The sequence below is a fragment of the Leuciscus leuciscus genome (genome assembly GCF_965113295.1).
Source record: "Leuciscus leuciscus genome assembly, chromosome: 22".
Classification (NCBI taxonomy): domain Eukaryota; kingdom Metazoa; phylum Chordata; class Actinopteri; order Cypriniformes; family Leuciscidae; genus Leuciscus; species Leuciscus leuciscus.
Window position 1 is genome coordinate 23,062,777 of NC_138746.1, and position 27,982 is coordinate 23,090,758.

General features: G+C 37.3%; 2 protein-coding genes across 3 annotated transcripts in view; one reads left to right on the plus strand and one right to left on the minus strand.

Moving 5' to 3' along the window:
• col9a1b (collagen, type IX, alpha 1b) overlaps nucleotides 1-7,926 on the minus strand; it is a 122,980-nt gene extending 115,054 nt beyond the window's left edge. Inside the window, exon 1 of the mRNA XM_082154424.1 lies at nucleotides 6,746-7,926. The gene's annotated coding sequence lies outside the window, so the exon portion shown is untranslated. The remainder of the gene's footprint in view (nucleotides 1-6,745) is intronic.
• On the plus strand, nucleotides 1-27,691 carry fam135a (family with sequence similarity 135 member A). 2 transcript variants are annotated; one of them, XM_082154413.1, is made up of 23 exons: nucleotides 1-321; nucleotides 708-762; nucleotides 2,221-2,267; nucleotides 2,948-3,074; nucleotides 7,934-8,013; nucleotides 10,812-10,951; nucleotides 11,040-11,110; nucleotides 11,252-11,425; nucleotides 13,798-13,924; nucleotides 15,212-15,365; nucleotides 17,249-17,326; nucleotides 17,714-17,763; nucleotides 20,253-20,411; nucleotides 20,600-20,673; nucleotides 20,771-20,925; nucleotides 21,232-23,023; nucleotides 23,972-24,132; nucleotides 24,217-24,308; nucleotides 24,547-24,644; nucleotides 25,264-25,415; nucleotides 25,512-25,622; nucleotides 25,705-25,818; nucleotides 26,510-27,691. In XM_082154413.1, the coding sequence occupies exons 4-23, from the start codon at nucleotides 2,998-3,000 to the stop codon at nucleotides 26,713-26,715; spliced, it is 4,065 nt and encodes a 1,354-aa protein (XP_082010539.1). In that variant the 5' UTR covers nucleotides 1-321; nucleotides 708-762; nucleotides 2,221-2,267; nucleotides 2,948-2,997; the 3' UTR covers nucleotides 26,716-27,691. The 2 variants fall into 2 exon arrangements, with proteins under 2 accessions (XP_082010539.1, XP_082010540.1); XM_082154414.1 differs by lacking the exon at nucleotides 2,221-2,267.
• Nucleotides 27,692-27,982: the final 291 nt, after the last annotated feature.

The window sequence follows — 27,982 nt, forward strand, 5'->3', positions numbered from 1 at the left end:
AGGAATCATATATTAACGCCTTTGATAGTGACCGGTGTTGTACCGGCTTGTTGTGAGCGCCTCCCTTAAACTCACTCTTACAGCAAGTTTAGACAATATTTACGATCTACGACTCTCACCGCACACCGTACGGAGATGTGATTCATTTTTCATCCAATCCGACCGATCTGGACTTTTAAGTCTTTGCTGTGAGGACGGGACATAACAGAATTTTAATCGACATGCAGAGGAATTAAGCAGCGTAGTGATCGGAGCGTCGAGGCGGGATCGCTCTGAAATCCAGCCCGCGGATTGAGGCCCAAATTCCCGCAGCGGATACATGTACGTGGTTTTCAATTACATACCAGCCAGATATTTTTATGAACTATTACTGTTTGTTGTATTTGAGCTTGTAGGTTTGACAACGTGTCCGTTAACTTACGCAAATAGTGTGATGTTTGTGAAAGCTGGTCATTTGACAAGCAAAACAGGCTAACGCTAGAGCTAACGTTAACTGCCCTACAGGAATTAAAAACAAAAGCTGTTCAACAAATCATGTTAAAATCTTTAGTATTGGAGAAATTGTTAATCATAATTCTGAAAATCAAATGAAATTGATAATGTTGAATTATCAAATGCAATCACATGCTTATTTGAACGTTGTCTTTTAGAAACATGAAACATTTATTAGTTAGGTTTAAATACGTTTTATTTGTGTTTTTATATAGGATTGTGTTGATCAGTTAACATGAAGAGAGAAGATACTGAACCGAGTCAGGACGGGTGAGTCATTTAACGTTACATAGATAATATAATATATTTTACACGCACGCACACACACGTAACGTTACATACATAGACCCAAATCACTCAATTTTCAATGTAACATTTCCCCCATTATTTTCTCCATAAGTATTTGTAGTTCTTCCAAGTCTTAAAATAAACCATTAGGTTTTTTTAATAAATCAAGATTAGAAAAAAAGTCTTATTTTGTTTTAAAGCACATAGGCTAAAAGTCAGAAAAAGGTACAAGGCACAGTTAGTACATAAAATATTCCTATGAATTGTGGATATTCAGAATTGTAGGTAATGTAGTATTTCATTGGGAATTTGACAATTAAGCACTATTTTTAAGTTGAAATAACAGACTTCTGGCTCGTACAGAAACATGACTGAGCTGATAGGCATGTCTCAACATATTTCAAATGTTATCACTAAATAGCTACAGAACTGAATAGGATTTTTTTACTTCTTATCTTGACTTTTTTGCTCTATAGATGTCTGAGAGAGAGAGAGAGAGAGAGAGAGAGAGGGGAAGAAAGCAGAAAACACAAGAATATGAACATATGGCAAGAAGTAGAGCCATGAGTAATGTCGTAACTTAATTTTCACAAGCACAGCTCAAAGGAAGGAAAGTGTCAGTCTTACACAAATATGGCCAGTTTTCTGTTCTTATCTGCGCACGCAGCGCTGAGACAGTGGGACAGGGCTCTTGTGCTCTTATCACCAGCTTAACACATGTTTGGAAGGAAAATCTTGCTGTGGTTGATCTGATTTGACTTTGTGGTTTGCATGTGATCGGCGACTGCAGTTCGCCTTTCATTTAAGGTAGCTAATCTGTATTAATGAAAGCTAAAGTCCCTGATAATGCCACAAAGGACATGAAATCCTCCAGAGACCCCCGCGGGGGAGTCTAGCCAGCAATAGCGGAGTTATTTGCATCAAATCCTCTGAAGTGTGCTGGACTTGTCAGGATCTTGCATCACACCTCAGTACTGTAACTGTGACTTGCAAATAAGGGTGAATCATTCTGAAAGCCTGTGGGGTGTGTGAAAGCATTCTCTGGTAATTCAGAACAAGCACAGGCAGTGCTTAAATATATTAAGGTGAAGAGCGCTGAGAATACACTGTCTTGTATGTTAATTCATGCATGCTTGCAGACGGGAATGCCTCTGCTATATTTGTGGAGTTTAAATGTCAGGAGGTAGTCAAACTCGTTTCATGAACTTGGGTCAGAGTTGCTTGGTGAAGTGGAAGGGCATTTTGTTTGCATGTGAAAGTGCATGAGGGTTCTTTTTGGAACTTTTTTACTTTTAGTCGACTTCTAGAGTTTTTCAAACTACTTTTAGATTCCGTTCCATTTCGAATGCAAGTGAGTGATATCAGAAATAAAATTCTGTCATTATTTACTCACCCTAATGTTGATTCAAACCTGTATGCTTTTATTTCTGTGTTTTTCAGTGAAGGGGAAGATTATCAGTGTACTTGCAGTACTGTAAAACTCTGGGGTTAGTATGATTTTTTTTTTTTTTTTAAGAAATTAACTTTTATTTTGTAAGGAAGACATATTAAATTGATCAGAAGTGACAGATAAGACACAATGTTACAAAAGATTTATATTTTGAATAAATCCTGTTTTTTTACTTTCTATTTATCAAAGAATCCTGAAAATGTAGCCTATCACAGTGTCCACAAAAATAAGTGGCACGACTGTTTTCAACATTAATAATAATATGAGAAGAATAAGCACCATATCAGCATATTAGAATGATTTCTGAATGATCGTGTCATTGAAGACTGGAGAAATTATGCTGAAAATTCAGCTTTTCCATCACAGGAATAAAATAAGTTTTAAAATACATTAAAATGTAAATCAAATTCATCTTGTAAAAATAAAAAAAAATCTTAAAAATCTTACCAACCCCAAATGTTTTAACAATAGTGTATATTTTGATCTGCTCCTCACACAAAGCTAGATACTGAATAGGCTATTCTGTTAGTATGTGTACTCGCATATACTGTCGGATGCACATGTGCATATTTTCTTTAACATTTTTGCGCATTTCTATGTTTTAATGTATTTTCTGGTTAAATTTCAGTGTAGAAATTTGTTCCAACTTCTTTTCCGGTCCTCCCACTATTGATGACACTACTGATGAATTTGTTTATATGTTCTGTATCTGCACAGTTTTGCTGCAGATCGTTTGAGACAGGCCGTCCTCCAGCCCTGAATCCAGCATGACGGAGGTCCAGGCCACGGTGGAGTTCTCTGTGGAGCTCCACAAGTTCTATAATGTGGATCTCTTCCAAAGAGGGTAAGAACATGTTCCACTAAACATCTTATTCTGTAGAAAGTGTCATTCCAGGTTGCGTAGCACACACAGATAAAATATTTTCAAAGATGATCTTGGATGGCAGCCATGACTAAAACAACAAAGAAATAGGAATGGATTACGCAGGATACCTTTGGTATGATAATGCTTTATCAGGCACCTGCTCTCCATCAAGATGGATTTTTTACTTTAGAAAGTTTGTCTAGTTTATATATACAAATGATGAGGAACAACAGCATGTATTTGTATTAAGATGTGATTGTTGGAAGGAAGACAAAACTGAATGATAATCAAAAGTGTGAACAATTTGCATCCCTATTGGGTTTCCCAGGTCCAGGTTCCTGTTCTGAAATTCTTGCCATTTGTCAAGTTAAATGTATGTGTATAGCGCTTTTTTGTCTACGAGTTAGTCTCAGTTTTGAGCCTAATTGGGAAACCCTGGTTTGTTCTTGACATTGAATAGAATTAAAATAATTAAAAATGTAATTGCTGAGCACATTGCTAAAACTTACCACTTGCAGCCTGCCACTATCTCCATTTAGACATTCCACATGAGATCATCTTTACTGATAATAACAACATGCAGTGCTTTCTTACAGTACTAGACAGTCTCTGTTATTTCTGCCGTTGCTTGCCGGCGCGAGTCTCGGCTTCTCTATCTAAATGTGCACCAGCTTTTCTTAGAATTCAAAATTTAGGAGTCTCCTCACAATTATTTCTGTTCAGGCACGTCACAAGTGTCTGCTTGTACAGTTGTGTTTCATGTTGCTGATTGGTTCTCCATTAATAACTGCATTATTATACGGTTTAAATTGCAGTGTAAATATGTTGTCACATTTACCGTTGCTCTGCAAACAATTACATTTAATAAGAATCCATGCAATTGGGAGCTTCACTTGATGCGAGTTTGAGTTTCTGCTTGAACAGGCAGATTTCGCTAAGATTGAAAGTGACTTCTATGCGAGCGGTGCTTCATGCATCGCTACACTAGTGACAATGGACCTTTTAGCCTGCGAAATGTCACTAATGTGACCGCACCTTAAAGGGTTAGTTCACCCCAAAAATGAAAATTGTCATCATTTACTCACCCTCCTGTCGTCCCAAACCCATAAGGCTTTCGATCATCTTCGAAACACAAATTAATATATTTTAATGAAATCTGAGAGCTTTCTGTACTCTCCATTAACAGTCCACACAACTACCCCTTTGACGCTTCAAAAAGTTCAAGAGATCCAAAAACTAATCCATATTGAATCAAGCAGTTTAGTCAAAGTTTTTGCTTTTTGACACAATTGCTTTATATAATGAACAGAGTGAATTTAGGCTTGTATTCACATATAAACTTTCATCAACTCACACATCAGTTGTGCTAAACGGAAGCTCAAGCACACTTTTTTTGATGTGCGAGAACCAGTGAGGTTCATTCTTGTGTTACGCAGCACTTTTAAGCTTCAGCAAGAACCAATGAGGTTCATTCTTGTTACGCAGCACGTTTGAGCTTCAGCAAGAACCAATGAGGTTCATTCTCGTGTTATGCAGCACTTTTAAGCTTCAGCAAGAACCAATGAGGTTCATTCTCGTGTTATGCAGCACTTTTAAGCTTCAGCAAGAACCAATGAGGTTCATTCTCGTGTTACGCAGCACGTTTGAGCTTCTGCAAGAACCAATGAGGTTCATTCTCGTGTTACGCAGCACGTTTGAGCTTCTGCAAGAACCAATGAGGTTCATTCTCGTGTTACGCAGCACGTTTGAGCTTCTGCAAGAACCAATGAGGTTCATTCTCGTGTTACGCAGCACGTTTGAGCTTCTGCAAGAACCAATGAGATTCATTCTCATGTTACGCAGCACATTTGAGCTTCTGCAAGAACCAATGAGGTTTGTTCCTGCGCTTCAAGCAGGTTCGGTTGAGCTTCTGTTTATGTTCGCTGATCAATGTTAATATGTGAATAAAAAGCCTAAATTCAATCTGTTCATATTTGTTTTCATTTTTGGGTGAATTAAGTACTTTCTGTCCCTCAATTAAAAGTCTACTAACCCAAAACTTGTTTTGGTTCAAGACTTTCATAAAAGGATTCTTAAAGAAAGAGCTGATTAATCCGAGACATGATGCGCAAACCCCATTAATGAATAATGTAGATCATGGATATAGACAAGCTGAATGCATTTACATATTTAATGTGAGAATTTAATTTTAATTAGCAGATCATCTCAGAATACAGTTGAGGTTAACTGCAGTTTGCACAAGTTTCGATCTATGTGTCAACAATATTATTGATCTGACTGAGAACTGATCAGAGCTGGACGATGTCATTATTTTTTGCATAACTGCTTTATAGATTAAATCAACTTTTTTAATAATTGATGATCTTTACAACAGAACTGAATCAACACTGAACTGACTTCAGCTGAACAACAGCTGAAATGCATAATTTTCCTGGTAACACTGTAAAGCTGCTTTGAAACTATTTGTATTGTAGAAAGCACTGTATAAATAAAGGTGACATGACTCAACCTGAAATGACCCAAATTCAGTACAGATCTTTTCTGAACACTCCATACCTAGTATTATCCTAAGTATGTATTTCAATACGTGAGTATTTCAACGCACAAGATCCTAATTTAATGTAATCTCTAGAGCTCATTGTGCTCTATGAAAAGCCATAGTTTTATTTAGAACAGGTAAGGGTTAAGTTACAAGTGCGGCCCACATTTCAAAACCAGTCACTAGATATAACTAGGGGTGTGAGGTATGAGTATGATGATGAGTATGGCAGTTACTAGCATATAAAGTTATTTTTGCTAGATACCCAAAGTAAAAAATTGGAAATCCAAAAAAGACATTTGTTCTAAAAATATGTTGTTGAATTGATGTTGTAAGCAGTGTCGGGTAACACATTACAAGTAAAGCGAGTTACGTAATCAGATTACTTTTTTCAAATGACTAGTAAAGTAACGGATTTCCTTCAAATTTAAAATTTCAGTACATTTTTCAAATAAGTAACACAAGTTACTTTGTTCTCCAATTTATTAACTGACACCTATACTGTCCCCATATTAAGAGAAATTACACTACAGTTTAATTTCCTGCAGCCTGAGTCTTATTTATTTCACTTTTTGTGTGAAAGGGCCTTTTTACATTTGCTAAAAATAGAAGAAAAAAAAAAGTATTAAAGCACAAACATGCCCAGCCCAGATGAGAAAAAGTAATGCAAAAGTAACAATGCATTACTTTCCATAAAAAGTAATTAAGTAATGCAATTAATAACTTTTTTTAGGGAGTAACGCAATATTGTAATTCATTCCTTTTAAAAGGGACTTTCCCCAACAGTTGTCGGAACTGCACTCTTTTTATGTCGCAGTGTAAACATCTAAAGGGACTCTTTTCAAATGAAAAGGAAGAAACCCTGTGTTATCGGCAGTGCTAATAGGGTTGTTTGGTGTCAGCACAGCAGTTTGCAACCTCAGGCTAACATTCCACATCTGCTGACATTGTCGCCGTGGGTCTAACTAAGAACAGAGAGCCATCGGGTTTGCTCAGCTGTGCGACAGGAAGCTTAACGCAACCCTCATTCTACTCTTCAGCTCCTGTAAGGGGACTAGTTGTTTGTTCCTGTTCCCAGATCTGTGTTCTGGCCAGCCCTTTGTATTCTTACCTCCTATCTCCTCCTGCTTTTGATGTCATGATATTCTCGTCAGGATAATTGCAGCTCTATTTTGGTTGCCTGAGCTTCCTCTTTCATTTCAAATGCATGGGAGGATGGGGCACAGGATATAAACAGAGCTGCGTGGATACAGACATGTGCTGAAGCTTTCTGATCTGGTTTATTTAGTCGAGCTCTGAGTAGAAATGAGGAACTGAGAGGGCATGAGTCTTCTCTTTGACGGTCACAGTGGCTTCTTCCTTTTTAAGAACCACATTAAAAAAAAGCTGACTGATTTAATTGAAAAAAAACGGAAATGATCCATTTTCAAGAGGCTTTGTTGTATTAATGGTTTTTCAAATGCATTTTTCATGTAGCCTATTATTGTGAAATGTTATTACAGTTTCAAATAACTGATTTTGTATTTGAATATATTTTAAAATATAATTCATTTCTGTGATGGCAAAAAAAACTGTCTTCAGTGTCACATGATCCTTCAGAAATCACTCCAATATGCTGATTTGGTGCTTTAGAAACTTTACTTATTATCATCAATGTTGAAAACTTTTATGGAAACCATGATACATTGTTTTCAAGATTCTTGAATGAATAGAAAGTACAAAAAAAAGGGTTCGTAATCGTATTATCATAACCTAGAAAAAATTAGTAATTAGCAATTTCCAGGAAAAATCATGGAAATTTGTTTCACAAATATCTGTATAATAGAATGCATGTTTGATAATTTTGTTTAAACAAAAATACTTGCCATTCAGTCACGTGACCTTATATTCTTTGCAAAGTCACAGCTGTGCATGGATTTTTATTATTATTATACATAGACTTTCATGAAACAGAAGATCATGAATATTTGCCTCAAAAGTCATGGAAAAGTCATGGAAATGTATTGGTAAAAAATGTGTATGAATGAACCCTAAAAAAAGATTATTTTTTTAAAATAGAAATTGTTGTAACATTATAAATGTCTGTACTATCACTTTTGATCCATTTAATGCATCCTTGCTGAATAAAAGTATTAATTTCTTCTTTTTAAAAAAAACGTTCTTTGCCTGAGCTTTCGGAACTTCCCTGGTTGTGTATAAACTGTGGTATATGGTATAACATTGTTTCAATCAGTTATTTTATTTTATTTGCTTTTCTCGAATACTTAATGAAAACTGTTTTTTTTTTCTGGATTGACAGGTTCTATCAGATCCGAGCTGGCGTGAAGGTGCCGCCACGGATCCCGCAGAGGGTGGAAGCCAGTCTGCTGCATCCCATAGGTAAAAAAACCCTCATACACCTCAAATAAACGTGACTCATTCAGTGCAGTCGATGGTGGTATGGTTGGTGGTATGGTTGATGGTAGATAATCATAAGTGAGATGCCACATTTTATTTTTCAACAAATGTAAGTCTGTGTTTAACCTTCATAAAATGTTCACTAAATTTTAAATGACTATTTAAAGAACATTTAATTGGGCTTAAAACTATGATGCTAGCTGTTTTATAATGTAATTTAAGTTGTATTGAATGTTTCTGGATTGATGATCCCTGAGACTTCATCCTGTTTTTCCAGTAGAACAGACTGTATTTTGTAACTTGTTAAACATATCTAATCAGTTATATATATTTTAGATATGTTTCTTTTGAATCTTGCGACTTATAAAGCAATATGTTTAAATTACATATGAAAACTAGAGTAGGAAACAGCAAACGAAAATTATATTATTGAATTTAAATTATAAATTTGCCCCAAACGTTACACATATGGGAGGGAAAATGTAAATTTAAATATGAAAATACATTGCCATTTTACATATTGCATTGCCATTTTGCATATTACATAATCAATAATAAAAATAAAAATTTGCTACCGAAATGCTTCAATACCTCCAGGGATTTCTTCAGGCGGTATTTTGCATAGGAATGCAGCTTATCTTCACTTATAAGGGTTAAACGTCTAACTTTCCCTCTCTAACATAGTTCTTAAAGCTGTAGCCTTCGGCTCTCTTAAAGGGGTCATGAACTGAGAAATAAAATTTTCCCTGAGCTTTTGACATATAAGAGGTCATCATACTATAAAAATATCCTGCAAGTTTCAGAACTGAAAACTTCCTTTATTAGTCCAAAAACAGCTTTTATTGAAACTGAGCCCAGAGAACGACTCACTGTGGAATGTGCTTATAGGTGAAAAGACCGCCTCTGCAGAAGAAAATCAACTCCTACTTCATCATTGCAACTTTGGCCCTTGCTTACTGGCATGTTAAAGAGATGACGAGGATAGAAGAGCGATACAGGATCACTGTACTAAAAATAACATTAACTTCCAAAGGATATTAATGCTAGGAATGTGGTTATTTATTTTCAACAATATGAATGTCTCAGTTGAGCATTATTTAATTGTATTTGGTACATCAAACTCTGAATTCTTTGGTAAATCAGTCGCAATTTCGGCGCAGGCTTTCCAAACAGGCTTTTACGATATGGACAGTCATACAGTAACGTGACAACATGTAAGTGTTAATTCTAAATCCTGATCGTGATCAGTGATTTCTGATAGATAATAGGTAATGATTCATGTACAGCAGGGATGGGCAACTTCGGTCCTGGAGGGCCACTGTCCTACTGAGTTTTGCTCCAACCCTGAAAAAAACACATGCCTGCAATTTTCTAGTAATACTGAGGACCTTGATTAGCTTGTTCAGGTGTGTTTGATTAGGGTTGAAGCTAAACTCTGTAGGACAGTGGCCCTCCAGGACCGAAGTTGCCCATCCCTGATGTACACTCATTGGTCATTCTTTGTCTATGTGTCAGTAAATCAAACCAGTGACTAAACGGTCAACTTCACATTGTTTCTCTTAGTAGGATTAAAATAATCTGTTATTTAAACTGTCATTAAATTATACATAGAAAGCGATCAAAGAACGCTTCCTTTACAATCGCTGGAGCTGTCAATCAAACATCTTGAGTTTATCTGAGACTGAGTTCTGGACTCTCGCCAAAACTCCCATTTTAACAAAGTCTGTTTTATCATTAGTATTTGGTTACATAATCAATTAATCTCTTATTTACAGTGTGTTAGTTATGATGAAAGAATTCGTTATCGTGCAGAAATCGAGTTGTAATGATGAGATAACTGCATTCATGCACTCAACATATCTGTGATTGGCTACAATGCTCATCACTGCAACCTTTCATGCCACAATCTAAATATAATGCCATAGATCTAAATATAATGCTATAATCAACACTTTTCATGATTAGTTAACCTTGAGAGCTGTAATAGTAAAAACGTGCTAAAGTTTTTGAGAGAGTTCCACATGTAATACTTGTTTCATATGCAAAGATGTTAGCCAATCACAGCAGTGGGCGTTTACACTGAAGTCTCACAGCAGACACGGCTTTTCAAACAGAGAGTTCAAATCAGAGGCTAAAATTTGGGTAGGAAAAATGCCTACATTTATTTCTAAATTATGACCATTTTTTATGTAAAAATCATACTAACATTATAAGTGCACCCCAATATGATAAAATAATGCAGTTCATGACCCCTTTAATATTACATCAACGTTTAGCTCAGAGCACATGCTCTGTGTCTGTTGGAGTGTGTAATGTCTTTCACCCTGTGGTGAAATGTGATGAGAAGCATCATCTTTTTTTTTTTCTCTTTTTTTTTTTTTTTACTCCAATGACATCCTCTCCTCATAGAAGTATCAGGGCAGTATGTATGATTTGGAAGTTTATTTTATTTTATAATTTTTTTTTAGCTTTGTGTCTGAAAAGCATGTGTACTGTAGGTTGACATCGATAGTGTTTGCGCATCTTGCAACGAACGGTTAATGAATTTTGATGTTGGCACCACTGATGTCAAACTTGTATTGGTTCACTTTGTCACGACATATTTGCTTGTACACAAAGCAGAAAGCAAGAGTTTCAGACGACAGAACTGTAAAAAATACCAGCTTATTTCTGTTAAGTCAACGGATTGTTTGGTATGTTTTTTTTTATAGGTTAAATTTCGAAGAATAGCACATCTATCTGAGCTTTGTAAAGCCCTTCTAATGTGCGTTTTCTCTCAGGTTCAGATCTGGCTTTCCCAGCAACAGTTCAAGATGATGTGGGCTGCAGCAAAACCTTTCAGATCCTTTACAAAAATGAGGAGATTGTAGTCAATGACGTCCTCGTATTCAAAGTGATGATGCTGCTAGATGCAAAGAAGGTGAGCGACTCTAATGACTCAAACAACAGACACACTATAGTTCTGTGATAAAATCTACATGATGGTCATGGTGTATTTTCCCCTGCAGGTGGAAGAGTCCTTAAATGAAATGGACTTTCAGCTGTCTTTGGACCTGTTTTTCACCGATGGCGACTACTCGTATGTAGACATATAACTGAACGCTATTTTCAGATTTGACTGTTGTTTATTCTTCGGTTTAGGGATTTGAAAAAACAAAAAGTATTACCTAAGACAATTGATTCACATATAAACATTATATGTTTGTTTTTGTCTGTTTAGGCCTGAGGACCCTAGTTCTCTCCAGAGCATCAGCAGTCGAACGCTACGTTTGCACTTTAGCCTCCATAGAGGCATCCACCAGCACGTCAATGTCATGTTTGACTACTTCCACCTGTCTGTCATCTCTGCCACTATCCACGCATCACTGGTGGCCCTGCATCAACCTCTAATCAGGTCAGCAATATACACAGAGAACTGGACCTACAGATCGTGGTAGTCATTATGAATATGTCACAAGTGAAGATTGTGAGCTTTAAAGACTACTGTGCTTTCCAGGACAAACAAACATCTATGCTTTATACACATAGAACAATGCAAAATTAACTTCATGTCACAGTGGCCAATGTCAAAAGATCTAATATAATTTAAAACATACACTACCATTTTAAAAAAAATATTACTTTTATTCAGCAAGGACAAATTAAATTGAATTAATTAGTTGTGAATGAATGAATTAAATTAATTAATTAAATTATAAAACTGACAGTAAGTATATAAAAGATTTCTATGTAAAATTACTTTCTATTCATCAAAGAATCCTGGACAAAATTGGATCAGTTTTGACAAAAATATTAAGCAGCACAGCTGTTTTTGACGGTGATAATAATAATAAATATTTTTTGAGCACCACCAAATCAGCATATTAGAAATATTTCTGAAGGATCATCTGACACTGAAGACTTTAGTAATGATGCTGAAAATTCAGCTTTACCATCACAGGAATAAATTACATTATAGTAGGGGTGTAACGATACACCAATGCCACGGTTCGGTTCATATCACGGTTTTGGAGCCACGGTTCGGTTCGGTTCGGTTCTGTTTGCTGTGGGGGCAGGGTTCATGGCAGGGCACCAGCAATAATAACGCTAGATTAACTTTAACTTTATTAACTGAACTTTATACAGTGGCTTCAGCCTTTCTTTAGAGCACTTAGCACACCTGAGTTAACTAAAATGAAATAAATGCCTCCACTGACTAGTCAGAAATAAACTGCACACCTGAGTAGGGTTGCCAACTTCAGAAAAGTAAAATGCGGGACAATCGTGGTTCTTTATAGGAAAACAAGGGACACTCAAAATATTTGTACTGCATCGCACAATGTACATCATTTCATTGTCTGCAGACAGTTAAGTATATGTTTAAAAGGTTATCAGACAAACACATTTGTATTGCTTAACCTATTTATGTACAATTTAATTCTAAAAATTATTGTAAAGTCATACAAACAAAATGTCACATTACAAACAAACCACCATTCAAAATAACAGCATTTATCTGAAATAGAAAGCTTTTTTAACATTATACATAGGCCTACAGTTCAAAAGTTTGAGGTTTGTAAGATAATTTTTTGGGGGAAAGAAATTAAAGAAAGTAATTGCCTACTTTTATTCAGCAAGGATGCATTACGTTAATCAAAAGTGACAGTAGCCTACATTTATAGTGTTACACAAGCTTTCTATTTCAAATAAATATCTTATGATCTTTACATTCTTCATAGAATCCTGGGGGGGAAAAAACAAACCAGTCTTAAACATTAATAATAATCAGAAATGTTTTGTGAGCATATTATTCCCTCAGGTAGATTACATGTTTTCTTGCGTGGCTGGATGTTGGACTCATGAACAATAATCACGTTGTTTGCATTCGCTAAAATTGATTTGCCGAAATCAAAACGTGGACAGTGAAAAGGAATTACCGTTAGCGCGAGACGAGTCCGGCTTGAAGCGGAAGCGACCAGACGGCAGAGGATTATGTTCGCAAAACAAACAATGATTTGTCTCAAAACGATGATTAAAAAATGCTGTGATATGTCATCATATTGGATGATGACAGGTGTCGGTGATTCGTGATCAGCACTGCTGCTGTTGCTGCTGTATCAGTCAGTGGTTGTGACCGGAGGGTCTTCAATCTCAATAGGAGTTGCCATCCTGAAGTGCGTATGTAAACTCTCGAGCGTGATCGATCACCCAAATCACGTGACATGCACTTTATTTAGTAAATAATATTATAATAATATTTAGTAAAACTACAGCTCTTATTAGTTGTTAAAAGTGTACTCATTAATAACTATTTAATCAAATGTCAAGGAAGAAAAAAATAGTTTTGTGACAAAGTGATGTGAGAGTTGGGCCGGGGCAGCAGGGGGCGGGGCGCGTTCGGTTCGACATGAGAGTATCGCGGTTCGAACCGTGGCTGTTGTATCGCGGTTTGTCGGTTCGGTTTGAATATCGTTACACCCCTACATTATAGTAAAAATAGAAAACAAAAATAAATGTTGAATAAAATATTTTAATTTGTAATAATATATCACAATATTACTGTTTTTGGTGTGTTTTTGATCAAATAAATATAAGAGACTTCTTTTTAAAAAACATCTTACCAACCCCACACTTTTGAACTTGAGTGGATTTGTCAAAAGTATTTTTGTTTAAACAAAACATATTTTCATTGGAAAAACATACTTTCAAAAGGTGCACGTTTTGAATATTGTGCCTTTATTTTGAAATCAGTAGAAATGTGTGTGCTGAATTTGATTGTCCCCTCAGTTTCCCACGACCAGTTAAAAGCACCTGGCTGAATCGTAACGCTCCGGCACAGAGCAAAGACTCTCTCATCCCACCACTGGAATCTGTGGTGTTTGGCACCACCTACGTCAAGCAGCTGTCACCAGATGTAAGACACACACACACAAATATCACCTGAATCAACCTTTTTTTTTAGCCAAATGAGTGCAGTGTCTTTCGTTTTAATCCAGTTAGTCAAAGGGTGCTCTCACGTCTGTAGTTCGGTTAATTTGGTTCGAGCCAAGGGCAAAAAATTATACATTAGGGGCTTTCGCACCGGAAGAACCTTTTCATAGTTCCTAGAACTATTGGCGGAAGTACCCGGATGTCGGTGTGTTCGCACCGCAGGAACTAGGAACGATTTTAGTTCTAGGAACTCTTTTGGGGGAACTTATTTAGCTCCTACTTCAGAGTAGGGTCTAAACCAGCACTATAGGAACTATCCGTGACGTTTGTGTTTGTGGATTGGCCAAACGCACGCGAAAAACCAGCACCCACCATTTAAAAAAACGAAACTAACAGAAACTAACTCTACGAACATGGAAAACAGTGATAGATGGGCCTCTTAACCCTTACACTAAGGAGAAAATCCAATGCAACTTTGTGGTGACCAAGCGAAACACGCTTATAACTTTTCATATACTGTCTACTTTTAAATATAATAGTTCTATCTAAAAATGTATTAGAAAGGACTGTTGTTCAGATCAAAACCTGATGAACACGGAGAATGCGAGCACTGTTTGTTTGCTCAGACTCTGGCGTTCTCAAAATAAAGGCTTACATCACTACAGAGTTCCTACTGGCGGTGCGAATGCAACGGGAAAAGGTTCCTAACCTTTAGTTCTCGGGGAACCACCCTGGTGGTTAGTTCCGGTGTGAAAGCCCCTGTAGCCGTTTTGGTTCCTTTTCACACCACACCAAACCGCACCAAGGGGGAGAAACGAACTCTAGTGCGATTCAACCGAACTAAATGAGGCAGGTGTGAAAGCACCCAAAAACACTTTGCTGACTTTGCATTTAAAAAGCAAAGAACACACACAGTGATTTTCTCATGATATCAGTGAGAGCTTCAAGGCTGTCCATAAATAGACATCATTATGTAACTAAAAGGCTTGAGCTGTTGCTGTGCAGTTAATGAGATGATGTGATTTTTACATTACAGCAAATCTCTTGAGACCCTAGTCACATTAAGCTGCCATTAAGGTGCCTGTCAGACCATAGTGAGCTCTAGAGTTCACTAAAACTTTATTCCTTCATTGAATAGAAAACCCATCTCAAATGTAATAGATTGAATCTCTAAGGGGAGCTGGCTTTGAGCACAGTGCAAAAACTCTTAATGCTTCTTCTTTTCATACAACGTTCAGTGATGCATAAAGCTCTCTTTTATGATTTGCAGGGCAAAACCTTCCTGGTATCGGATCAGTGCCTACAGCATGCCTTCAGCCTGCACCAGAACATGTGTGCCAGCTTGCTGCAGGCGTATCAGGGCCTGTTCTGTTATTTAACCTCCCTGACCAAGAATCTGCCCGCATCCCAGCGATTGGAGCTAGGTATGTAGTCCCATCAGAACTGAAAGAATGGAAATCTGGTTTCCAACCTGAGTTGGAAGACTGAAATGATATATTTTACAACATTTTTACACTGCACTTCAATCATTGACCCTGTATAAGGCATTTTGGTAACTAATTGACATGTTTTGCTTAAATATTTCAGAATGGTGTTATTTTAACCAAGCTTTCATTACTAAACCCAGTTTAACCGCTGAGCTTCAGTATGTGTATGTGCATGAGCAATATACACTACCGTCCAAAAGTGTTTTCACTTTATTCAGCTAGGATGCATTAAATTGATCAAAAGTGACAGTAAAGACTTTTACATTGTTACAATATTTTTTTTATTTTTTTTATAAATACCGTTTTATTTGAACTTTCTGTTAAAGACTTTTTCATGGTTTACTCAAACCATAGCTCTGTTACATGTGGAACTGTTTTCAACAATAATAATAATAATAATAAGTAATGTTTCTTGAGCAGCAAATCAGCATATTTAGAATGATTTCTGAAGGATCATGTGACACTTAAGACTGGAGTAATGATGCTGAAAATTCAGCTTTGGTATCACATGATGGAAGCTTGTTTCCACATCTAATTAATTGCATCTTTTTTGACTTTATATAAGCGTTATATAAACTCGCAATTGAGAGTTATACATTCAGAATTGCTGAGAAAAAAAAGTCAGTCTTGGACATTATAACTCACAATTGCAAGTTTATATCTCACAATTCTGAAAAAAGAAGTCAGAATTGTGAGATGTAAACTTGGAAAAAATTTGAATTGCTAGAAAAAAGGTGTAATTATCTTTTAAATTGTTTTATTCCATGGTGGAAATAAGCTTCTATAATCACAGGAATAAATTACTTTTTAAAAATATTTTAATATAGAAAAGTTATTTAAATTTTTTAATAATATTTCTCAGTATTATTGTTTTTACTTTATTTTTGATCAATGTATGCAGCCTTGGCGAGCATTGAAAAATATTACTGACCTGAACATTGGAACAGAACACCAGAAGAAATTTGTACATTTATTTGAATGAAGTTGAAAAAAATAATAGCTAGCTTCATATATCATTTTCTCCACGTAACCCTTGGAAGTACCTTCAGAGAAGCTTGTTGACCCCGGGACTAATTTTCTTCAGGAGTTTTGGAATCATTGCTCCATAATATTTGTATATTGTGATATATAACATTTTGTTTAATTATATGTGATTATATTTATTATATTTCAACTTTTATATGCTACAGTTTAATTTAGTTTAATTATATGTGATTATATTTAAACTTTTATGTGCTAAAGTTTGTTTTAACACATATTTTTTGCTTATTGTCTACCCCTACTGTCTATATATATTTTATGTTTTTGTTTTATATGCATTGTATTATTTTCCTTCACATATTAATTTTTATTTTAAATCTCATCAGAGCCCATCACTGAATACTCACTCACTTATGCTAATGCATCCACTCACTTCTTAGAGACTAAAGAAGAGCTGCTGTTCTGGACATTTACCTTTTAATGTCTTATTTACCAGCATATTGTTAGTGTTTCTAATAAGCCTTTGTCCCTCAATTGTGCCTCTGCCCTCTTTCTTATGTATGTATCAGCAAGCTGATCCTTTTATCTCCCGTTTTTGTCTTTAATACAAATTCCTTCTGAACTTTCACTGTAAACTCTCACTCACTCACTCACTCACTCACTCACTCAAAGCTAAACTACTCACCCACTCAAAGCTAAACTACTCACCCATGGCTGCTTCTGACCGAATGTATCTAGTGACTGAACTTGCATGTATTTAAGGGTTCATTTTAAGCTCAAACAGCAAAAGGGGTGAGTGAAAGTTTTAAACGTGCCTATATGTGCAATCCTACCACTAGCCAAGCCCAGCATGCAGGTCCTTTATGAACGAGTTCTCAGAAGACCTTACCCTCGAGACCAAAGGCACGTCTACATAGGTATGTCCCTCAAAAATCGAACCTCAGCTCCACACGCCTCTTGCCTTTCATTTGTGTCTTTTTTAGCTCTATTTCTTTCTTCTGTTCCCCCTAACTTGGACGTTTGTCAATGACGAGTGTCCTTCAGTGAGGGAGTTCTTAGCTCAGCTTAGTTCGTTTTTCCTTTAGCAGTATCTCAGATCTCAGGCTGACTTTGGATCAGTCTAACTGCTTGAACATTGCGGTATTCTCTCTCCTCTGACTCCTACTTCCTGTGCTGTTGTTCCTCTAGCTCCCTCTCATGTGCTGCCAATCACAGGCTCTTCAGACAGACCCTTGTCTCTCATTCACTCCATACTGCTGTTGTAGAAACAACATTTTCACTCGGCTGTCTTTTTCTTTTTTTAGAAAAACTTGATGTGGAGGTCCGACTTAATGAGCTTTGTGAACAAGTCAAGGTATGTCATGATTATCAAGTGAGGTCAGTATAATAGTTTAAGACTTAATATATACAGTGAGGAAAATAAGTATTTGAACACCCTGCTATTTTGCAAGTTCTCCCACTTAGAAATCATGGAGGGGTCTGAAATTGTCATCGTAGGTGCATGTCCACTGTGAGAGACATAATCTAAAAAAAAAAAATCCAGAAATCACAATGTATGATTTTTTAACTATTTATTTGTATGATACAGCTGCAAATAAGTATTTGAACACTTGAGAAAATCAATGTTAATATTTGGTACAGTAGCCTTTGTTTGCAATTACAGGGGTCAAACGTTTCCTGTAGTTTTTCACCAGGTTTGCACACACTGCAGGAGGGATTTTGGCCCACTCCTCCACACAGATCTTCTCTAGATCAGTCAGGTTTTTGGGCTGTCGCTGAGAAACACAGAGTTTGAGCTCCCTCCAAAGATTCTCTATTGGGTTTAGGTCTGGAGACTGGCTAGGCCACTCCAGAACCTTGATATGCTTCTTACAGAGCCACTCCTTGGTTATCCTGGCTGTGTGCTTCGGGTCATTGTCATGTTGGAAGACCCAGCCTCGACCCATCTTCAATGCTCTAACTGAGGGAAGGAGGTTGTTCCCCAAAATCTCGCAATACATGGCCCCGGTCATCCTCTCCTTAATACAGTGCAGTCGCCCTGTCCCATGTGCAGAAAAACACCCCCAAGCTTCACAGTAGGGATGGTGTTCTTGGGATGGTACTCATCATTCTTCTTCCTCCAAACACGTTTAGTGGAATTATGACCAAAAAGTTCTATTTTGGTCTCATCTGACCACATGACTTTCTCCCATGACTCCTCTGGATCATCCAAATGGTCATTGGCAAACTTAAGACGGGCCTTGACATGTGCTGGTTTAAGCAGGGGAACCTTCCGTGCCATGCATGATTTCAAACCATGACGTCTTAGTGTATTACCAACAGTAACCTTGGAAATGGTGGTCCCAGCTCTTTTCAGGTCATTGACCAGCTCCTCCCGTGTAGTTCTGGGCTGATTTCTCACCTTTTTTAGGATCATTGAGACCCCATGAGGTGAGATCTTGCATGGAGCCCCAGTCCGAGGGAGATTGACAGTCATGTTTAGCTTCTTCCATTTTCTAATGATTGCTCCAACAGTGGACCTTTTTTCACCTTGTGGACCTTGTGGAGGTGTACAATTTTGTCTCTAGTGTCTTTGGACAGCTCTTTGGTCTTGGCCATGTTAGTAGTTGGATTCTTACTGATTGTATGGGGTGGACAGGTGTCTTTATGCAGCTAACGACCTCAAACAGGTGCATCTAATTTAGGATAATAAATGGAGTGGAGGTGGACATTTTAAAGGCAGACTAACAGGTCTTTTAGGGTCAGAATTCTAGCTGATAGACAGGTGTTCAAATACTTATTTGCAGCTGTATCATACAAATAAATAGTTTAAAAAAATCATATATTGTGATTTCTGGATTTTTTTTTTTTAGATTGTCTCTCAGTGGACATGCACCTACGATGACAATTTCAGACCCCTCCATGATTTCCAAGTGGGAGGACTTGCAAAATAGCAGGGTGTTCAAATACTTATTTTCCTCACTGTATATATATATATATATATATATATATGACAAAAGAAGGCATTATTTACATGCGAAGAAACACTGAGTAATACCTAGGTCCCCTAGTGGGCCCCGGACCCCCTGGTTACCACTGTTTTAAATAATTTAATTACATATCATGAACTTATTGTGAATAATCATGTATTTTGGTTTGCATCCATCAATTTTCAAGTATAGATAATTCACTGGATTATGCAAAAATAGGCATTATAACTTTTCTTGTATAAATAGTTTTTGTTGAATTGCCAGCTAAAATAAATACATTGTAAGATATACCATTACTGTAATATAAAATTACTCGTACCTAGGGATGCACAATATATCAGCCGATATATAATCGTTTTTAATGTTATCGTTATCGGCCCGATAAGATAATTTGGCCGATATATTAAAGCCAATAAATAATAATGATTTCCTTCAGCTGAGACACTTCAGATGTGCACTGGTCACCATAATGGTTTTGAATTGCTTGAAATATGTTTGGAATATGTTTGAAAATATGTAAAGGAAAATACAGTTAAGTACAACAACATGTGAAGCGCAAGTCATATAGGCTACATAAAATAATGTGAACATTATAATTGTGTGCTTGGGACATGACTTTTAATGGTGAGACTTTTGTTTTTGTAATCGGGCTCTCAAAAATTATATAAAAATTTGGATTTAGATTTATTGGCCAATATATCAGTTATCATCTTTCAAATCTAAATAATTATCCTATCGGCCAAAATTTTCATATCGGTGCATCTCTACTTGTATCATATGTTAAGGTCAATCATACATCCCTTTAGCTTGACTGGTGCCTCATGATGGTTTACTGCACTCCTTTTTTTATATATTTGTGTATGGATTCTTGCAGCAGAGGGCAGAAAGCCCAGATGAGTTGGCTGAACTGGTGAACATGAATTTGGCGCAGCTGTGCTCTCTGCTTATGGCATTGTGGGGGAATTTTCTGGAAGTGGTGTCACTAAATGAGCGCGTCTCAGCGCTGTTGGCCCAGGAGCACCACACACTACGGGTGAGCTCTGAGATTACTTCTACCATATGCATATTATATTTGCATACTTGCATATTTATGCATTGCATTTGCATTATATTCTGACACATTTTATGACACAAAGATGCATGAAATTGTTGTTGCATTTTAAGAAGTGTCTGTGCAGAGTATATTTTTGGCTCTACTTATCTTGTATTTATAATTTTTAGGTGCAGAGATTTGCAGAAGCTTTCTTTTGTCTTGAACACCCAAGACAGAGTGCGCTGGCCTACCAGGAACTGCAGTATGTCTTAAAATATCATGACTGTAATGTAGTTGTTTAGCATGAAGAGTACATGTCAGTTCTCATGATAATTCAAATGAACTTCTGTATTCAACAGTGCTCACAGTCACCAACAGATGACCACAGCTATTAAGAACTCTTCCTACTTCCTGTCCTTACCCCCTCTTCCTGTTGAATGTGCTGATCTGGATGGGGATGTGAACTCCCTACCAATCATCTTTGAGGACAGATATTTGGAATCCATTACTGAAGGTATGTTTAATGGCACTCCTTGATCGATTATCATATTAGCCATTAGCTCGTAGGAAAAAAACACAATGCACAAAATTGATTTTGCGTTTAAAGGGAAAAAGCACATTTTGAAATTACCGGTAATGTTTGAGTTTTGTGGCTTTTAATTTAAAAATGTCTTCTGGGAAAATTTATTGAAATTATTAATGACTTATCTTGCACTTCTTTACAATTATTATCCAATAAAATGCTTTCTACAGTGATTCATTTTGGAATAATATGTCTCCCAAACGTCTACTTGCTTACTATATTGTTTTTACCCTGAAGATCGTGATGGTCCATGGCTTGGTCTCCACAACACTAGAAGTGGCTCTATGTCCACTAAAGCAGAAAGGTCCAACTCAAAAGACTGTATTGCTAGTGGATTGGGAGCCCTTGGTCCATGCCCAGATAAGCAGCAAGCTGCCCTCGCCACCGCTTGGCCTGAACAAAATGAGCCTCCCCTCAAATCCAAAGCCAAATCCATCAAGCTGAAGAAGAATGCCAAGACTGAAAATTCAAAGAAGCTGATCAGGCAGACCTCGAAAGACTCTGTGGTCCTCACAGGCTACAAGAACTTGAAGGTTCCTCGTGGGGAATCGACCACCAAGTCCAAAGAAGTTGATGCTCAGTGCAATCCGAAAGACGATCTAGATGATATAGGCAAATGCATCCTCCAAAATGAAACCGCAACCACACATTGTGCTAAAGACTGCACCACAAGCGACATTCAAGGTAACGTCAGTGTCCAGAGCGACAGCTTTTCCAGTCTTTCGAGTTTGCAAATGCAGGCTAGGCCCCAGGCAGGTACTGGAGCAGAAGCCGCACAGAGTGCAGCTGCCAGAGTTGATTTGACACATCCACCTGCTGGGCTCAGACATATTGATGTTAAACCAAGCGACAAGGACCCCTACCAGGGCGATAAGGTCACCATTCTCTTACCGCACCACTCAGATCCAACCGCCAGGAGGGATGTTCCAGAGATCACACAGACCGATTTCTCTGAGTTCAAGAGTCGAGTTGGGGATGGCGCCACATTCGTCGGAGCTTGTGGAGCTGCACTGAGGAGTGATTGTGTTCCCCAAGCCTCCTCCAGGCTCTCAGACTCCGGAATCGAGAGTGAGCCCAGCTCTGTGACACAGCTAGCACCATTTTCCCCTTCTCCTTTTGCTGCTTCTGGCCTCGAGGCACCTACAGAGCTTATTCCACAGAGCACCCACCAGAGACCACCTCCGCTCAGCCCTGCCTCCAGAGGAACCACCGCGTTGGAGGGCCTAAATCCAGAGAGCACCAGCGGCATCAGTGGAGTCCAGTCTTCCCTTACCTCCATTAACTCCCTCCCCTCGGATGATGAGGTGGAGACCGAGGACACTAGCAGGAAGTCCAGCATCCTGGTGCAGGAACAGAGTCTCATCTTTTCAGGAGAACCTCACAGCCTCCTGCAATCGAGCTCTAGAGTTTTGGCTCAACAGAAACTCTCCATCAGTCATGGAGATGGTCCTGTGTCTCACGATGAGCACTCTGCTCTCCAGTCCTGCTGTGAAACTTCTGCTCCTGACAGGCCGACGGGATCCACCGAGACAGAATTTCCAAGTGGTGTAGGTCTGGGGCCAGAAGCATGTAGTGAGCCTCAGACGGCCGTCCAGTCCAGTACATCAGTCACTAGCAGCACGGACCTGGTGAAGAAAGGCTTTGTGGAGAACTACTTCGGCTCTCGCTCTAGCACTGATATATCTGAGATCAGCCCATTGGAGACTGCAGCTGTGACACTGGGGATTCAGACTTGCCCCAATGCCAATGATGAAGAGGAGGAGGAGGAGCAGGAAAGTGAAATGATTGAGAACGGTTACTATGAGGAGACAGACGGGCTGGTTTATGTTAATGGACTCCCAGGGGAGGAAGGGAGGTGTGAGGATGGGGGAGCAGAGGGAAAAACCCTTTTTTATGATCACCTGGGTTTGGAACAGCTCCAGGAAACATACATTCCCTCAGCCGGCCTGCAGACACGGCCTCCTGGACCAGCTCCAACCAGCAATGACATGTGCTGGTACAAGAGTGTCCCTACTGCTCAGATGACAGCGTGAGTTTTCTTTTTTCCCTTCCACTTTGTTTTTGCAGTTTGCCATGCACAAGGAACCAAAGAAAAAAGGGATTGCCGTGTTTACTTTCTTTAAACATGATTCTCTTTTTTTATGCGTGATTCACCAGTGTTCAAAAATTTGTGACTGATAAAAAAAAAAAAGTAAATAAATCTCTTATTCTCAGTTTTCCATTTTAATATATTTTAAAATGTAATGTATTCCCGTGATGACTGAATTCCCAGTCTTTAGTGTCACATGGTCCTTCAGAAATCATTCTAATATGCTGATTTGGTGGTCAAGAAGCATTTCTTATTATTAATGTTGAAAACGGTTGTAATTATTTTTTTGTGTGAAATTTTTTTTCTCTAAGTTTTTAAAAATTCAGCATAAAAAAAGAAAGAGAACCCTTTGTAACATTATAAATGTCTTTACTGCCTTTTGATTAATTTAATGCATCCTTGCTGAATGAATGTATTAATGTAATTTTTTAACCCCAGTGTAGAAAAGATCTTTGTCTTAATAATCTTTCATCAAAATTCAATGACTTGATCCGCCTCTAAAACTTTTTTTTTTTTTCTGACAGATGTAATCTAGGAGGTCACACTAGGTGTATTGTATTAATATTAATGTTGACCAGTAGCCATATAGCTATTTTTGACATTGTTTTAGGCTACTCTTCTAGGTAACCTGACTAACCTCTCTTGTAACTGCCTTTATAAAATGTTGCAGTAATTTAATGCAAATTAATATAAATTACAACAGTAATGGCAAATTTGAGAAATCAACTGCTGTTTCACATTAAGTTTGGATTCTGGTAATCCAAGATATTTTTTGGAAGTACATTAAAAGCAGAAGCATTAAAAGCAAGGAGTTCATGTTTTTATGCATAATACATAGAAACTGTGGAATGCAGATGCATGAGCAAATACCTGTGTGTGAATCTTTAGGTTTGTCCAAGCAAAAGAGGAGTTGAAGCAACTAAAGTTGCCAGGGTTCCTGTACAGTGATGTGGCAGATCTGGCGTCCACTGTGCCATATTTCAGCATGGATGAAGATGAAAACTGTGATGAGGGCATACACCTCATAGTGTGTGTACATGGCCTGGATGGTAAGCAATCACACTCTTCTGTTTCTTTCAATTGAGTAAGTCCACATTAACAGATTCACATTGATTTAAAAACCTTTTCTTTAGGTAACAGTGCAGATCTGCGTCTAGTGAAGACTTATCTGGAGCTTGGTTTACCTGGTGCTCGTATAGATTTCCTAATGTCAGAGCGCAATCAGGTAAAACATCCCATGAACACGCACTGGGTTTGATGGGCAGTTTAGAGAATTAATAAAGTTCATAAATATGTACTTTTAATACATACTTTTTAAAAGTATAAAGTATATGTAAAATCACTGGACATGCTTTTAAACAAGAACAAGTTCAGTTGGCTTGGAAAAGAAATTGAACATTAGAAACTGTTAAAATTCTATATGTTTTGAAACTTTAACCTTGATTTTCTTTTTTTTTTTCAAGAATGACACATTTGCAGATTTTGAGTCAATGACAGACAGACTTTTGGATGAAATAGTGCAGTACATACAAATCTACAACCTCACAGTTTCCAAGATAAGGTAAGAATTTTTCCTCAAACGCAAATATACAAGAAAGTTAAACTCAGATATGAGAAAATCACAGTATTTTTAAAGATCTACAAGCATGGTTTAAACTTCAAGATTTTTTTTTCCTCTTTCCCTAGTTTCGTTAAAAAAAATCAATGACTTTGTCCAGTGTAACATTTTTAAAATTATTATTAAGGAGCCATATTGATTGATTTACAAGGCTTTCTTTATACCTTTTTGAGGGCATTTTTAGCATGTAAAGTATTTATTTAAAGTATTCACATTGAATCATTTTAATATTTTTATTTCAAAACACTAGACTAAAAAATTCACCTCAGGGCCAATTTGTAAAGACCTGAATTTTTTACCCCGGCCCTGTCCTGAATCAATGTGCATCATGTGTACATTCTGGCCTTTTAGGGAGCGCACTTGAGCATGATTTTGCACTATAAAATGACAAATGAGACCCTGGGGTCTTGTGGGTTTTAACAGACATGGAGATCAATCCAAGTGTGCCATTTTGCACATTAATTTGACCTTGTTGATTGCTTAGACAAGCTCATATTTTTAAACTCTGAACTAAAACGCATCCAGCCTTAGGGTAACAGAATCACTGTGTTGTCCTCCTCAGTTTTGTGGGTCACTCTCTGGGAAATCTGATCGTGCGCTCTGTGCTGACGCGGCCCAGGTTTAAGTGTTATCTTAGCAGACTCCACACGTTTCTGTCTCTGTCTGGACCTCATCTCGGCACGCTGTACAACAGCTCGGCCCTCGTCAATACCGGTAACTTATGGTCATAAACTCAGTGACAGTAATTTATGAGCCACTCTACGTTAAACTGTATTAAGGAACCACTTTCATTTTTTTTCTCTGTGTCAGGGTTGTGGTTTATGCAGAAGTGGAAGAAATCTGGCTCTCTGCTGCAGCTGACCTGTCGTGACCACTCAGACCCACGCCAGACCTTTCTCTATAAGCTAAGCAAGAAAGCAGGTCAGTGTCATGTCATTCTGGTTTCACAAAGTCAATGTTAGTTTGGATTTCTGCATATCTAATCCCTCAAACTCTGTTTCAGGTCTTCAGTTCTTTAAGAACGTGGTGTTGGTGGGGTCTCTTCAGGACCGTTACGTCCCTTATCACTCTGCCCGAATCGAGATGTGCAAAACAGCCTTAAAGGACAAACAGACTGGTGAGAATTAAAGAAACAGTTCCAAAAATATATATTTTTACATCATTTATTGTCCAGTATTAATTTGACTGCCATTCAACCAATTTTAGGGTCAGTAAGACATATGTATTTATTTTTTATTTTTTAAGAAAAATACTTTCATTCTGCAATGATGCATCAAATTGGTCAAAAGTGACCTTTATTTAAAATGTAACTTTCTTGCATTATATGCATGAATATGCATGCATGTTATTTGACATATAGAAAAATGTACATTTTGTGCTAAAATTGAATAAAATGATTGATTTCTATTTCAAAGAATGCTGTTCTTTTTATCTAATAATCCTGAAATGTATCACAGTTTCTGCAGCACAACTGTTTTCAACGTAGATAATAATAAATGTTTTTTGAGCGCCAAATCAGCATATTATTACGATTTCTGAGGGATCATGTGACACTGCAGACTGGAGTAATGATGCTGACAATTCAGCTTTGACCTCACAGATATAAAATTGCATTTTAAAAATATATTAAAATAGAAAAGTTAACAACATTTATTTTTACTGTATTTCACAAAAAAAAAATCTGTTTTACTGTTTTTTTTTAATCAAATAAATGAAGGCTTGGTGAGCTTAAAGGATTTCTTTCAAAATCATTTTAAAAACCTTAACAACCTCAAACTTATGAACTCTCCATCTACTTGTGTGATCAGGTCCAGTGTATGCCGAGATGATCGAGAACCTTCTACTCCCTGTGCTTCAGAACAAAGACTGTAACCTGGTGCGTTACGATGTCATCCATGCGCTGCCCAACACCGCCAACTCCCTGATTGGCCGGGCAGCCCACATCGCCGTCCTGGACTCTGAGATTTTCCTGGAAAAGTTCTTCCTGGTGGCAGGGCTCAAGTTCTTTCAGTAACCTTGGTAGATCGGAAGCGAATACCTCACTGCAAACAGACTTTTTTCAGTTTTTTTTTTTTTTCTCACAGTTTTAAATATGCTCTTGGAGGTAAAGCAAAATATATCAGTGTTATTTTTGTTGTTGATTTTATTTCTATTTAGTCTGTTGTGAATGTGGAATTTATCGTTTTTATTTTTCTACTGCAATTTTTTTTAATAATTTGAATGTTTTATTCATTATTAGGAAAATCAAACCTCCTTATGGTATTTTTGTTCAGTGTTATTTATGTACAACGTTCATTTTTATCATTTTCGTTTAACAATTCATTCTATTAAACTTTCTTATGCTGAACTGGAAATGTAGCTGCTAAAAAAGGATGAACTATTTATTCGGGGACGGAGATCCAGGTCATCTTCATGGTGAAAGCACGTTCACTTGAACATTCTGGCATCTAGGGTTGGCTGGCATCCGAACTGCATAAAACATTTTTTTCTATTAAGAAATTGCCATTTGACTACACATTTTTTACAAACCTTTTTTTTATTACAATGTCAAAGGCTTCCTGGACCTGGACGAACGTGATTGTAGCTGAAATGAAGCACCCTTGGACCACGTGTTGGTTTTATACGATGTCTCTGGTGCCCATTGCATTCTCATGCACAATCTCTCAACCCAGCCTGGTGTTGGGTGGAGGAAACACACGCTTTAGCATGCTAGCATTTTCTTTTTATTTCAAGGGATACAGGTAACTAATTAACAATGGGCCAAGTGTGTGGGATAGACGGTTAGCCAGTTTAAAACAGCACAAATCCTAGTAATCAGATCACATAGTTTTGGGAAAGTATTTATGTACGGTTTCCTATAGAGGAGTTCATTTGATGCTTGTGTGCAAAAATACTTTAAAAAAAACAAACAAACATTGAATTTATCCTGTTTTTGTTAAAATAGTTTTGTAACATGGACTACACATTTCATTAAATGTATTCGCAATAAATGTTTTTGTCCTCTTTGAATAGAAGCTTTGTTTTCATGCATCAAGCCTATTAATGTATTTGTTTTAAAGGAATAGTTCCAAACCTGTGGAAGCTCATTTCCATAATAGTATACCCTCATATCTCACAAATATGACTTTATTTCTCTCAATTAATCCCTCCTTTTTTTTTTTTACTCTATTATTAGGTAATATGTAACAATACAATGTAACTTTTGGCCCTCAAACAAAACAAAACTGTATGCATTTTGCGGAAGAACATTGTTTTGGTCGTGCTTTGGCTCTGACTGCGGA

Coding starts and splice junctions, on each gene's coding strand:
- fam135a (XM_082154413.1), top strand. CDS start 2,998: ATGACGGAGGTCCAGGCCACGGTGGAGTTCTCTGTGGAGCTCCACAAG. Junction 24,645..25,263: donor CTCACAGTTTCCAAGATAAG/GTAAGAATTTTT, acceptor TGTCCTCCTCAG/TTTTGTGGGTCACTCTCTGG. Junction 25,416..25,511: donor CTCGGCCCTCGTCAATACCG/GTAACTTATGGT, acceptor TCTCTGTGTCAG/GGTTGTGGTTTATGCAGAAG.